This window comes from Trichechus manatus, unplaced genomic scaffold, assembly GCF_000243295.1.
Source record: "Trichechus manatus latirostris isolate Lorelei unplaced genomic scaffold, TriManLat1.0 scaffold00080, whole genome shotgun sequence".
Taxonomy (NCBI): Eukaryota; Metazoa; Chordata; class Mammalia; order Sirenia; family Trichechidae; genus Trichechus; species Trichechus manatus.
Window position 1 is genome coordinate 1948239 of NW_004444016.1, and position 13665 is coordinate 1961903.

At 53.6% G+C, this 13665-nt stretch overlaps 1 protein-coding gene across 1 annotated transcript in view; it reads right to left on the reverse strand.

Moving 5' to 3' along the window:
- MYO15A (myosin XVA) overlaps positions 1-13665 on the reverse strand; it is a 74899-nt gene that overhangs the window by 29953 nt on the left and 31281 nt on the right. Inside the window, exons 12-29 of the mRNA XM_004381004.1 lie at positions 9930-10043; positions 9338-9396; positions 9132-9255; positions 8214-8309; positions 7635-7766; positions 6965-7090; positions 6150-6227; positions 5213-5361; positions 5056-5101; positions 4792-4916; positions 4201-4318; positions 3713-3888; positions 3159-3243; positions 2405-2458; positions 2229-2310; positions 2011-2141; positions 1481-1576; positions 268-503 (exon numbers count right to left, since the gene is read on the reverse strand). Of these exons, the coding sequence (XP_004381061.1) occupies positions 268-503; positions 1481-1576; positions 2011-2141; positions 2229-2310; positions 2405-2458; positions 3159-3243; positions 3713-3888; positions 4201-4318; positions 4792-4916; positions 5056-5101; positions 5213-5361; positions 6150-6227; positions 6965-7090; positions 7635-7766; positions 8214-8309; positions 9132-9255; positions 9338-9396; positions 9930-10043 (2027 nt within the window). The remainder of the gene's footprint in view (positions 1-267; positions 504-1480; positions 1577-2010; positions 2142-2228; positions 2311-2404; positions 2459-3158; positions 3244-3712; positions 3889-4200; positions 4319-4791; positions 4917-5055; positions 5102-5212; positions 5362-6149; positions 6228-6964; positions 7091-7634; positions 7767-8213; positions 8310-9131; positions 9256-9337; positions 9397-9929; positions 10044-13665) is intronic.

The window sequence follows — 13665 nt, forward strand, 5'->3', positions numbered from 1 at the left end:
CCACATCCTGATCTTGCCACCCTCTGAGTTCTAGAAGTCCTTTGTCCAGTCTGACCTGAATCCCACCCTCTGCAGTGAAGACCTGCCCTTCCCTCTGAGCCCAGTGGAGGCAGAGTGGAGGCAGAGAGCAGCCCCAGGCCAGCCTCCATACCTGAGCTTCCAAGCACGGAGACCTCACTGCTGGCCTGACCTTATAAGATCCTGCCTTGGGCCCCACTGCCAGTGTCACTGTCCCTCATACCCTGGACCCTGCCCGGTCCTACTCACTTGAGGAGGTACTTGTTGAGGCGTGAGGAGGGTGCGAAGCTGCTGAGGCAGGTGGCCAGCAGCAGCCAGCCCCGCTCGGCATTGTGGGTGTTGGGGTTGCGCCACACCTGGTTGGTCAGCTGTGCCAGGATCTCATCACGCAGCTCAGGTACCGCCAGCCCCTTCTGCACAATGTAGTTCCCAAAGACCTGCTCCTGGGCTCCGTGCAGGTGGGTGTCTCCCATGAAACGTAGCACCTGGCACACAAACAGACTCTTCTGGGCCTCTCAGAAAGGTGAGGTTCAGCCAGGTTCCCCTAACCAACATGAGTTCCTCTCATGTCCCTCACATGTGCCCCCACATTCACATAAAAGTCCTCCATATTACAATGTAATTGCCATATTCCATGCCAAATGACCAGCCAGTTCACCCCAACTATGGGAGAAAGTCAAGATTCAAAGTATATATTGAATTTCTCTACTGCTCATGAACTTTCTATAGCTCCTCTGTAGCCCCAGCTCCCTCCCTGCACCCCTGACCTCCAGCCAGCCCTTCACCTCCTGTTCCATCCACGCCCTAGAGGGTTCTGTCTAACATTTAGACCTGACCACATCCCTCCCATGCTAAGCATCTTCCTTGGCTTCCTAGTGACCTTGGGATGAAATCCAATCTCTGGGTCTGTCAATCAAGGCCTTGCTGACCCCTCTCACCGTTGCCCACCTGACTCTCTGTTCTGACCACATCAGTTTCCTATTCTCTCTGTGCCTTCTCCACTCTCCCTGCCTGGCAAATTCTGACTCCTCCTTCCACTTCAACTCAAATGTCTCCTCCGGGAAGCCCTCCCTGTTCCTGCTTAGGACTGGTTAGGGGCCTTGTCTGGACTCCCCGGCCTCTGTGCTTAACCTCAGTCTACAGTAGTCTGCTCTGCCTTCCCCATCAAACTGGAAGAGGACTAGGTCCTATTTTCAGCGTTCCTAGGAGGCGTCAGAGAGGCTCCAAGGTGGCCTTTTTGCCAGGAAGATGGCTGGGAGAAGAAAGGCTACTAACCCCTAGACCCCAGCCCAGAGAGGAGGCCAGATCCACCCAATGACATAAAAGTCTCTCCTCCAGAGAGGAGGCCAGGTCTCACGGGTTAGGGTAAGGAAGGGCCCAAGAGGTCAGGCCTGGGGGCCTCATGGCATGGCCTCCAGGGTAGGGCTCTGAACTTGAATGTGGCCTGGGATGGACACCATACCAGCTTGAAGATGCACACGGCTTCCCTGTGGTGCTCAGCTGGCAGCCATGTGAGAGGGGTCCTCAGGGGCACTGTCAGCATCCCAAAGGTAGGTTCCTGGGGGCACAGGGCAGGTACATCTGGATCCATGGCTCTGGGCCAGGTGGGCACACAAGAGCCTGTGAGGCAGACGCTTTTGTCCCCAATGTATGGATGGGGAAACTGAGGCTCAGGGAGAGGTAGACACCGGCCTCAGTGAGTTGGTGGTAGAGACAGGATGAGTCCTGTCTGGGCCCCTCCTGGAGGGCAGGAAGTTAGACAGGGTAACGCTGATGTGCTGTGGCTCTACCAGCTACCCAAGCCCCCTGAGGGTCCTCCACTGCAATCTGGACCCCCAGGAACCTCCCAGGTTCCCCATGATCTAGCAACTGAACAGACCATACTTGGCAACACAGGGCACGGCCATGACCCTGTCCCAGGGTGAGGACCACATCAACTCAGATTGGTCAATGCCCACTGGCCAGGCCCCTTGTGCCTATGTCAGCCCTTACCTTGAAGTTACACCGAACAAACTTGGCCATTGGGTAGTTGTTGATATCCAGGGGCAATGTGACACAGGGCTCGGACTGGAGCCGGGGAGTCCGTATGAGGGCCACCTGGGGCACATGGGCCAGCCTGAGGTCTGCAGAGGGCATGAATGCCTGACAGCCATGCCTGCCTACACCTACCCCACCCATGCCGTCCCCACCTCAATCCAGTGCAGACATACCTGCTGCCACTCGCATGAGCCCAGCCAGCTCAGCAGGTACCTCCAGGTGTCCCACAGCCACCACTTCCCGTTTGCTCAGCTCCTGGAGGGACAGCACATATAAGGGGACCAGCTTAACACACCCCCACCTGCCTGCCTCCCCCTGTCCCTTGCTACCACCCAGACCCTGCACCCACCTCCTGCTCCCGCAGCTGAGCCTCCTCCACCTGGTGCCTCTGCTCTGCCCTCAGCTGCAGAAGGGCAGATAGTCAAGGCAGGCATGGCAGGAGGGGCGATGGCAGCCCCTATACCAGGGAAGGCCAGGGCCAGCACGCATAGGTGGCCCGCGTGAGGAGGAAGGGGCAAGCATGCCTGCTAAAGCCCTGCCTATAAGGCTGTAGACAGTGCGCCCATTTGACAGGTGGGCAGGGGGAGGCAGAGGTGTGGCCAGAGACATAGGGTTGGGGGAAAGATATTGCCAAGAGAGAGACAAGGCAAAGGAAGGAAGGAGGGAAACTTTGGGGGAAGAGAGACACACAAGGAGGATTTCTAGAGGTGGCTGAGCAACACTGACAGAACCTTCAGTGACAGCTATGCAGTTCCTCAGAGCTTTGGAGATGAGATGTGTCTTCCTTGTGGTGGCCAGCTTACATGACAACAGGCCAGGACTGCCTTCACACCCCACGAGGTTTCAGGCCACCTCTTTCTAATCCTTCCTAATTACTGAAGACCCCACTGTGAACCTGGCCCAGCCAAAGCCTTCACATGCAACATCTCATTTAACCCTCTCCACAACCCCAAGGGGTAGATGGGGAAACTCAGGCTAGAGTGGTAGCACGAGGGCTGAAACCCAAGACTGTCTGGGTGCTAAGTGCTGCCCCTCCCTCCTGCTCCCTGGCCAGGCAGGGCAGAGCCTGGCTCCTGGAAGAGGGCAAGATGGGAGGCTTGTACCTTGAGGTAGCGCCGGTAGCTTACGTATGAGTGCACCAGGGACCGGAACTTCAACAGGCTCTTCCTCATCTGCTGATACCGCTGCCTGTGGATGGCAAAAGGTGTCGTGGGGCGGTGGGGGGAGGACTGGGGCCAAAGAGGGCAGAGATGCCTACCCTGGCCTAGGAGCCAATGCTACACTTCACTCTGGGGCCCTCTGGCACAAGGATTTGAAACTGGAGTTCAAAGAGGAGTTGACTTAGCCAAGGTCACACAGCAAGTTAAGTGTTAGGGTCAAATTAACCTGTCTGAACTGTGTATATCTATCAGGGTCCTGAGAAGTAGGTTGGGGCCCCTGAGCTGTACTAACTCCCCCACCCACCAGTCAACAAGGGCATCCAAAGGTAAAGGCACAGTGAATCTGATCGTCCTTTTTGCAGAAGTCTCTACCCCCTGCTTGCATGCCTCCAGGGACAGGGAGCTCACTACCTAATTTCAGGCTAAGCTGAACTCAGTACCTAAGTTCTATGCCTGGCTACAGGGCCCCAGGGAGTCCCACCATCTCTGGGCCCCACCTGGCCAGGTAGCCGCGGGCCCGGCTCTGCAGCAGGATGATCTTGTGGCGCAATGAGCGGAATTGCCGCTGGATAAGGAAGCCACGGAGGCAGCGCTGCAGTGTGACAGCTGCCACGTGCAGGACCCGCTCCCGCATGCTCTCCAGCAGCTGGTACAGATGTTCCTTAAAGAACAGCTGGGGACAGGAGGTGGGCACTGAGGGAGGTAAGGGCCAGGTGGCTGGATCAGGGGTGGGGGGTGGGGGGCCTCCTTCCCGTTAAGTGCATAGAGATAGAACAAATAGGGCAGTCTCCAGGAGCAGGCTGCAGGATAGGCTGGATTTGGACAGGTGAAAGAACGGGTGGTGCTGAACCAGGCAGTAGGAGCTGCCTGCACAAAGGTCTGGAGATGGGGGTCCGCATGCCATCTACCAGGCTCATGTGGACTGCCTCTAGGATGGGAGGCTTTAGCTTGGGTATCTCTGGGGTCAAGCTGGGGCGGGACTCACCTTGCTGACTCCAACGCGGTACATGTTTGGCACGACAGTGCACAGGCGGCTCAGTAGCGACACACACATGTCCCCAGTGGCTGGCAGGTTGTGCCTGAGGGCCACTAGACAGCGGTATCTGCAGGGACCAAATCAGCTGGGGGATACGAGACCATGGAACCTACCCTATCTGCCTGGAAGACCACAGGGTCACCGCCCCCAGCCCCGTCTCTGGGAGGCCTGGCCCTGGGGTAGCCCCACTGATAGTGCCTTCTAATCAGAAAAAGACACTGTCCTCAAGACTCTTCTGGGTATAGAGAATTGTCATAATACATGTTTCAGTAGAACGGGACACTTTACTGCCATCTGCTGGCAACGTGACATCCTAACTATCAAAACCATCCTTTGAAGTCAACAAAAATACAATTAAAATATGAAAAAATACAAAACAGTAACGGTATTGACCATGTGACAGCTTAGCATGTGTTGGTCTCATGCAGCGCACAGTCTGAGCAACTGCGTGTGGCAATCCCTGTTCTGCCTGGGTTGTGGTCCTGGAGTATAGGGGCTGGGAAGGAGTCTGTGGAGCCTAGGAACCCCTCACTGAGGTACCTGTCGATGAACACCTGGAAGGGCAACCGCACAGGGAAGCCCTCCTTTCTGATGCGCACAGTCTCCAGCACCCCTGAGTAGCGCAGCTGTGTCATTACGACCTCTGGCTCAAAAAGACCCGGCTCCTGTGGGGATGCATGACCAGGGGGAATAACCACCATGGTGGGCTGGACAGGAGGTCCAGAGAGGCAATGCCCCTTGTCCAGGGTCACCCAGCATGGGGAGGGGGCTCTGGTTCTCCGAGAGACCTCAGCCATTGCTCACCTTCTTGTGGTTGGGTTTCAGGCAGCGCACAAACAACGGGCTACACCTGCGCAGGGGCAGGAGGTGGGCAGTGTGAGACCCGAGAAGGAAGGATCCCCCCTGATGAGGATTGTGCACTGAGTTAGAGGGGAGATGCACTGCCCACTGGCACACCCACCTCTCCATCTTCTCTACCATATCCAGGAGTGACTGCTGGAATTTGGCAGCCACCGTGTGTGCTTTGTAGAGCCGGGTGACAGAGCTGCTTTTGCCCAGGCGCTGAGGGGAAGCCTGCGGGGCATAGCTGGTGAAGAGGTGTGCCACTACCTGGGTGGGGGTGGGGGTCAAGGCACCAAGAGATGGAGGAACAGGCGCAGGGTGCGAACCCAGAAGACAGAGACAGAAGCAAAGGGAGAAATGGAGAGGGAAAGAGAGAAAAGCAGTCAAAAAAGGAACTCCCAGACCAGAGGGATCCAAAAGTTGACCCACTGCACCCCTATCTGTGAGGCCTCTGTCTTCCTGGCTTGCACACCTCTCAAGACAGGATGCTTAGCACCTTTCAAGGGCTCGCCCCATGGCTGAGTTGCAGCAGCTATTCTTCTTCAGTTAGAGAGCACACACTGCGTACTGAGTAAACGCCTGGCCCTGAGGTGGGCCTGTTATGCGCATGGTCATGGACAGATGCACATTTGACAGAGGGACAAGCGGAGGCCCAGACACTGAAGGACCCTCCTCAGGGCACATGCCAGGGAGTGCAGGGGTTGGTATTCCAGTCATGTCTGTGCTCTGTCATAGCATCATCTGCTGGCCTGTGGTGGGGCTGGGAGGTGGAGGGTAGGGCTGCAGCACTGAGGCAGGGCCCACCATGGACAGGGCTAGTCAGGGGGTGGGGCTGGAAAAGGGGGATGCACAGGGGTGAGCCAAAGCTGTCAGGTGTGGGGTTGGGGGGTGGTACAGGATTGGAGTGGACCATGGCTAGGGTACCTTCCCACTTGCCCGTGCTGGGCAGGGGTGGAGCCAGGTTTGGGGAAGCCAAGCTAGGCAGAGCCAGGCCAGGATAGCACCCAGGCAGTAGGATCTAGGGGAGGGACCTGACTGTGGGCTGGGGGACTCACCCGTGTCCGACTCCTTACAAACAGGTCCAGCACCTCCTGACGCACTTGGTCGTGGTTCTTATCCAGGAACTTGTGCACCTAAAAAAGGGAGAACCGCAGGGAGCTCAGGCCATAATCCTCCAGCTCAAGCAGCCTGAGGGGGCATGGTAGAGGTACACCTCCACTCCAGTCTGTATCAACGGCTTCCTCCCTCCCTCCCTTCCTCTGGTGGGTTGGAGGTTCATGGGGTGGGGGGAGGCCTCCTTCAGGCCTCTGTCTCCCTGTCTGTCCCAGGAGGGGACAGACCATCCTCCCTACTTCTGGTGTGCATTAGCCAGGGCTTCACATGACTAGTCTGTGTTGGCCTCCATCCTCGGTGAAGGACACTGCCCTGTGCCCATTCTACAGATGAAGAAAATGAGGCCCAGATGGGGACAGAGGCCTAGAATCCTGGCCCCAGATACCTCCAGGGCAGGAATGTACCTCAGATAATAGGGATGAGGGTGGCTTCAGTGATACTACTACTGAGAATAAAGAAAACAAACCCATTGCCGTCAAGTCAATTCCAACTCATAGCAACCTTATAGAATAAGTACTCTTTATCAAATCCACCACAGGCTTCTATTAAAAGGGCACTATTATTCCCATTTTCCAGATGAGGAAATGGAGGCTCAGACTGGTTAAGTGATTTGCCCAAAGTCACACCGCTAGGGAGTGGCAGGGCTCTTACTGGAATCCAAGTCTTAGTATCTAGAGCCCTTGTCATACTTCTATGTCCCCAACAGATGGGGCAATGAGGTGCTGGGAGGCCAAGCCAGCTGTCTCTGGGGTCTCACCTGGTAGGTAACTTTGCCTGCGTAGTGCTTGATGGTGAACTCAGGCAGTGGCATCTTGGGTTTGGAATAGAGTGGGTTGGTGCCATGGTGGTAGTTGCACTTCTGCAGGAATGTGTGATCTGTGGCCTAGGGTAGGCAGGGGTCAGTGGGTAGGCAGGAGGCCTGGGCACTCAGGGGAAATGCCTTGTTCCTGGCTGGTGGCAAGTTCCCCAAAAGGTATCGGGGAGGAGCAACTCACAGCTTCCTGAGGCTGCCCATTGTGCTGAGGGTAGGAGCAAGTGAGCCTCAGGCCTAAGTGGATCCCTGCAGATAGGCACTGATGACTCAGCTCCCAACAGCCTCCCCCCCCAGTTCAGCTGCCATTGCCCTCTCTAGTCCCACTGCCCAGAGCATCCATCCCACCGTTGTGTACTTTATGCTTTCCAATCAGGATCTGAAGCCCGACCCCAAGGTCACCTTCTCCAGAAAGCCTTCTTTGACTTCCCAGGTTGGTGCAGCCCCTCCTCTGGACCCCCAGAGCTCCCTACCCAGCCTCAGTTCCCCCAGGCTGTGAATGGCAGGTTGGGTGTCCGGGGCACCCGCCCCCAGGCCAAAGCAGAGAGGAATGAAGGACTCAGTGGCTAATTAGGCCATGGAGGCTCAGTGATGTCAGTGATCTGACGAGGCTCACCTGAGGAAAACAACACTGGTCATCAAGGATGCGCAGGATGCCATACGGCTTCAGCGAGATGAGGTTGATGCAGGGCTGGTTGTCAACAAAGGTGATCTCCTGCCAGTCAATCTGCTCACGGACATACTCCTCCTGCAGGCAGCAGGCAGCAGGGGCTCAGCCACCTTGCCCTGCCCAGCACCCCCTCACCTAGCTAGATACTCAGGGGCTGAATCCATCTGGAGGGGCCTGGCCAGGCCACCTATGCTTGCATGCCTCCTAGAATAGGGAGCTCACTCCCTAGCAGGAAAACATGAATCGTCTCAGGGCCCTGCTGCTCCCTCCACCCGGGACAGACCTGCAGAAGGTGAGAAGGACCCCCAAGGTGGCTATCCTCTGGGCCTAGCACCCAACACCCATCTAGGACACAGCCTTCACATGGGCTGGTCCCACAGCCTAAAATGCCTCCCCCGTTTGTCTGCTGACAGCCTCCGGTTAGCCTGAGAGAACCAGTACATCCTGGTCTGCCTCCAGGGAGGTCTCTGGGCTGTGACCTGGCCAGTCAGGATGGGGATACGAGTGTTAATGGGGGCTGCACACCTGCTCCTCCTGGAAGACAATCTTGTTGAAAAGGTACTGAAGGTTCTCGTTTGCATAGTTGATGCACAGCTGCTCGAAGCTGTTGAAGCTCAGGTCCTGCCAGGTGGGAAGTGAGAGTCCCGGGCTCTGTCCACTTCCACCAGCCCAAGCCCAGAGCCTCCCTGCCTGACCACAGGCCCACTGCTCAGAACCCTCCACAGCTCCCTTGCACACTGGGTAGCACTGGACATCCAAGCTCCTGACAAGAGGCAGCACAGACAGTGGTTAAAGACATAGCCCCGAAGCCTTCTGCCCAGTTTCAAGTCCTGGCTCTCTCATTTTCTAGCTGTGTGACCTTGGGCACCTCTCTGTGCCTCACTTTTCCCGTCTGTAAAATGGGGATAATGATAGCACGCATCTCATACAGTTACTGTAAGGATTATGTGAATTAATAAGCGTAAAGTGCATAGAACAGTACTTGTCACATAGCAGTTGCCACGCAAGTGTTAGCTCTCACTTTTATAATCACCTCGCCTTGTGTCCTGCCAGTCTCCATGTGCACTCAACCCAGCAGTCACTGCTGATTTCCAACTCCCAGACACCTGCCCAGCACACCTCCAGGCCTTGGCCTGTTCCCTCCACCAAGAATGCTGTCACTGGTTCTTCAGGCATTAGCGCAGGGGTGTCTCCTTCTCTTTCAGGAAGGCTTCCTGACCCCTCCCCTAGGGCTCCCCCAGTGCTAGGCTGCCTGTGTCACAGCTGTTCCCCACCCTCCCAAGGGCTGGGTGTGTGGGTGAGGGAGAGACCCAGGAAGGGATGAAGATGTGTGGTGTAGATGCAGAGAAGTAGGATTGGGAAGAGGCAGCCAGCAACGCTGAGGGTGATGTGGCCTCAACTAGTACACCCCCAGCCCCACCCCTTCCCCTGCATGGCCCCTACCTCAAAGCCATAGATGTCCAGGATGGCGATGGACATTGTGTCCTGCCGTGGGGACACCAGTGTGTTCACCCTGGCGATGAGCCACCCAAACAGCAGTGAATACAAGACCTTGGCGATGGCATCCCTGGAGCAGAGAGGGTGCTTTGTGGGCAGGGCACAGTGGGGGGTGAGGGCCTGGGGGTCCGGCAGGGCAAGGGTGGCCTCACCTGGCATCCACAGCACTCTCCACGGTCAGAGGCGTGAAGATCTTCTCTCGCATTGTCTCCTGGGGAAGGAAACAGTCCCTGAGCTGAGGGCAGACCAGCCACAGCCTTCAGAAAGCCCCCAGAGGGTGGAGGGGGCACAGGTAAGGCAGGTCAGAGGCAGCACAGATGGGGATTCCCTCCTCCCCCTTCTGCCCAGCTGCACTGGTGGGGGTGGCGGTTGCTGGTTGAGGGGAACAGACGCATAAACAGACATGGCAGCACAATGAGGTCAGCCCTGAGAAGGGAGGAGGGCCCAGGGCTTGTGGGATTCAGGCAGAAGCCAGAGGAGGCTCCCTGGAGGAGGGGATGACTGAGCTGGGTCTAGACAGGTGAGCAGCTGTGAGGGGGAAGAGCATTCCAGGCAGAGGGAACAGCTAATGCAAACGCTGGGAGATATGAGAACTTTTGGGGTCTGAGGTCACCCCCTCAGGGCCTCCTCAATGGCCTGCAAGAGGGGCCGACCCAGACAAAGGGAAAGGGACAAAAAAGTGGGCGGGTGGAAGAGGGGGCCCACAGAAAGCTCTCTTAGCAGCTCAGGTACCCACACACTCACTGTCACTTTGAAGGTGATGGCCTTCTGCAGGCCTTCGGGGGAGATCTGTAGCAGCTCTGCCACAGCCTGGATCTCCCGCTCGCTCACCACCGAGGCCACCTCCTGTGCATCCGTCTATGGAAAACACAGCAGAAATGTGTGTGTGTGTGTTTAAAATTGAGGTAAAAGTCACATAACATACAATTCACCATTTTAAAGTATACAATTCAGTGGCATTTAGTGCTTTTACAATGTTGTCCAAGCATTACCTCTATCTAGTTTCAAAATTTTTTCATCACACCTGAGAAACACCCTGTACCCATTAAGTAATTGTTCCCTATTCCCTTCCTCCCCCATTCCCTGGTACCACTGCTGGTGGGACAGGCACGAGGTAGACGTTTCCATTACAAATGGGAGAAACTGGAGGGTAAGAAGGGATAATAGGCACCAAGCCAGTCAGGAAAACACATTACATTAGCTCTCAAGGCTTGAAAATAATCCTCTGTTCTCTGAGACCATTTAGGCAATGACCCTGCCCTCCAGACACTGGGTGTCAGTCACACTCTCCGGATTCTGAGTGGAGGCCCCTCAGCCCTGGGCTTCAGCTCTGCCTTCCAGACCCAATGGATCAGCAACTCTGCTCCCTCAGCTTTGAGAGTCCCCATTCTCCCAGTTCATCAGAGTGTCAACCCTACCTCCTTGGCCGCAGCAAGCCTGTTCTTCCGCCCCTTGAGTATGGCAGCCCCACCCCCTCAGCTTTGAACAGTGGATCTGGCCCCATCTCGCTGGCACTTGTGAACGGCAGCCCCACGCTCCAGAACTGAGCTGGTGAAGATCTGACTTTGAAACCTAGAAGGCTGTGGCCCCACCCTTTGAAACCCCAGAGGCCATGGCTCCACCCTCTGAGACCCCAGAGGTTGTGGTCCTACCCTTTGAGACTGAGGCAGCTCTGCTTCCTGTGTTCCTTGTCTCTTCAGCTTCTGCTTCCTGGTTTCTTGGCCTCTCGGCCCCTCAGACCCTTGGGCCAGCCTGGCATCTGCCCTGCTTGGGCAAGTGTTCCAAAGCTCTTTAGCTCTACTGTAAGTGCCTGGAGGTACCCCACTCTGCCAGGAAGCCTCCTGCCCAAAGGCACTCAGCTCTCTTGCTCCGTGGGTCAGCTCCCGCGCTGTCTCCCGCTGTCCTCCTGGTTCTGCTGCTGTTGTTTCTCTGTTGCTGCTTCTTGCCATCTACAGTGTTTCTGGTGTTACAGTTCTCCTCACTTTCTTCTGAGTTCTCACCAAACTTGTCCTTGATATCCGTAATTTCACCAACAGTCTCTTCAAGGCATCTAGGCTTTTACTATTATGCAGTTTAAGACTCTTACAGGCACTACTCATTACTCAATACCAAAATCGCTTCCACATTGTAGGTATCTGTTACAGCAGCACCCTACTCTCAGTACCAAATTCTGTCTTAATCATCTAGTGTTGCTATAACAGAAATACCACAAGTGGATGGCTTTAGCAAAGAAAAATTTATTCTCTCACAGTCTAGGAGGCTAGAAGTCCAAATTCAGGGAGCCAGCACCAGGAGAAGGCTTTCTCTCTCTGTCGGCTCTGGGGAAAGGTCCTTGACATCAATTTTCCCCTGGTCTAGGAGCTTCTCAGAGAAGGGACCCCGGGTCCAAAGGATGTGCTCCCCTCCTGGTTTTTCATTCTTGGTAGTATGCTGTCTGCTGGATTCTCTCTTTCATATCTCAATAGAGGTTGACTCAAGCTACAAACTAATCCTGTAGACTGACACCTGCCTCATTAACATAACTGCCTCTAATCCTGCCTTATTAACATCATGTTGCTGTTGTTAGGTGCCGTCAAGTCAGTTCCAGCTCATAGTGACCCTACATATGGCAGAACAAAACACTGCCCGGTCCTGCACCATGCTCACAATCATTGTTATGCTTGAGTGCATTGTTGCAGCCACTGTGTCAATCCATCTCGTTGAGGGTCTTCCTCTTTTTCACTGACCCTCTGCTTTACCAAGCATGATGTCCTTCTCCAGGGACTGATTCCTCCTGATAACATGTCCAAAGTATGTGAAATGTAATTTCGCCATCCTTGCTTCTAAGAAGCATTCTGGCTGTACTTCTTCCAAGACAGATTTATTGGTACTTTTGGCAGACAATGATATATTCAACATTCTTCACCAACACCATAATTCAAAGGCGTCAGTTCTTCTTCGGTCTTCCTTATTCATTGTCCAGCTTTCACATCCATGTAAGGCAACTGAAAACACCATGGCTTTGGGTCAGGCACACCTTAGTCTTCAAGGAGACATCTTTGCTTTTTAACACTTTAAAGAGGTCATTTGCAGCAGATTTGCCCAATGCAATGCGTCTTTTGATTTCTTGAGTGCTGCTTCCATGGGTATAGATTGTGGATCCAAGTAAAATGAAATCCCTGACAACTTCAATCTTTTCTCTGTTTCTCATGATGTTGCTTATTGATCCAGCTGTGAGGATTTTTGTTTTCTTTATGTTGAGGTATAATCCATACTGAAGGCTGTAGTCTTTTATCTTCATCAGTAAGTGCTTCAAGTCCTCTTCACTTTTAGCAAGCAAGATTGTGTCATCTGCATATCACAGGTTGTTAGTGAGTCTTCCTCCAATTCTGATGCCACATTCTTCTTCATATAGTCCAGCTTCTCCAATTATTTGCCCAGCATACAGACTGAATAGGTATGGTGAAGGGATACAACCCCGACGCACACCTTTCTTGACTTTAAACCACACAGTATCCCCTTGTTCTGTTCAAACAACTGCCTCTTGATCTATGTACAGGTTCCTCATGAGCACAATGAAATGTTCTGGAATTCCCATTCTTTGCAAGGTTATCCATAATTTGTTATGATCCACACAGTCAGTGAAACACAGGTAAACATCTTTCCGGTATTCTCTGTTTTCAGCCAGGATCCATCTGACATCAGCAGTGGTATCCCTGGTTCCCCGTTCTCTTCCGAATCCAGCTTGAATTTCTTACAATTGCCTGTCGATGTACTGCGGCAACCGCTTTTGAATGATCTTCAGCAAAATTTTACTTGCGTGTGATATTAATAATATTATTTGATAATTTCTGCATTCGGCTGGATCACCTTTCTTTAGAATAGGCATAAATATGGATCTCTTCCAGTTGGTTGGCCAGGTAGCTGTCTTCCAAATTTCTTGGCATAGATGAGTGAGCACTTCCAGCGCTGCATCTGTTTGTTGAAACATCTCAGTTGATATTCCGTCAATTCCTGGAGCCTTGTTTTTCACCATTGCGTTCAGTGTTTTCCTTCAGTACCGTTGCTTCTTGATCATATGCTACCTCTTATAATGGTTGAACATTGACCAATTCTTTTTGGTATAGTGACCCTGTGTATTCCTTCCATCTTCTGATGCTTCCTGCGTTGTTCAATATTTTCTCCGTAGAATCCTTCAATATTGCAACTCAAGGCTTGAATTTTTTCTTCAGTTCTTTCGGCTTGAGAAATGCTGAGTGTGTTCTTCCCTTTTGGTTTTCTAACTCCAGGTCTTTGCACATGTCATTATATTACTTTACTTTGTCTTCTTGAGCCACCCTTTGAAATCTTTTCAGCTCTTTTACTTCATCATTTCTTCTGTTTGTTTTAGCTACTCAACATTCAAGAGGAAGTTTCAGAGTCTCTTCTGACATCCATTTTGGTCTTTTCTTTCTTTCCTGTCTTTTTAATGACCTCTTGCTTTCTTCATGTATGATATCCT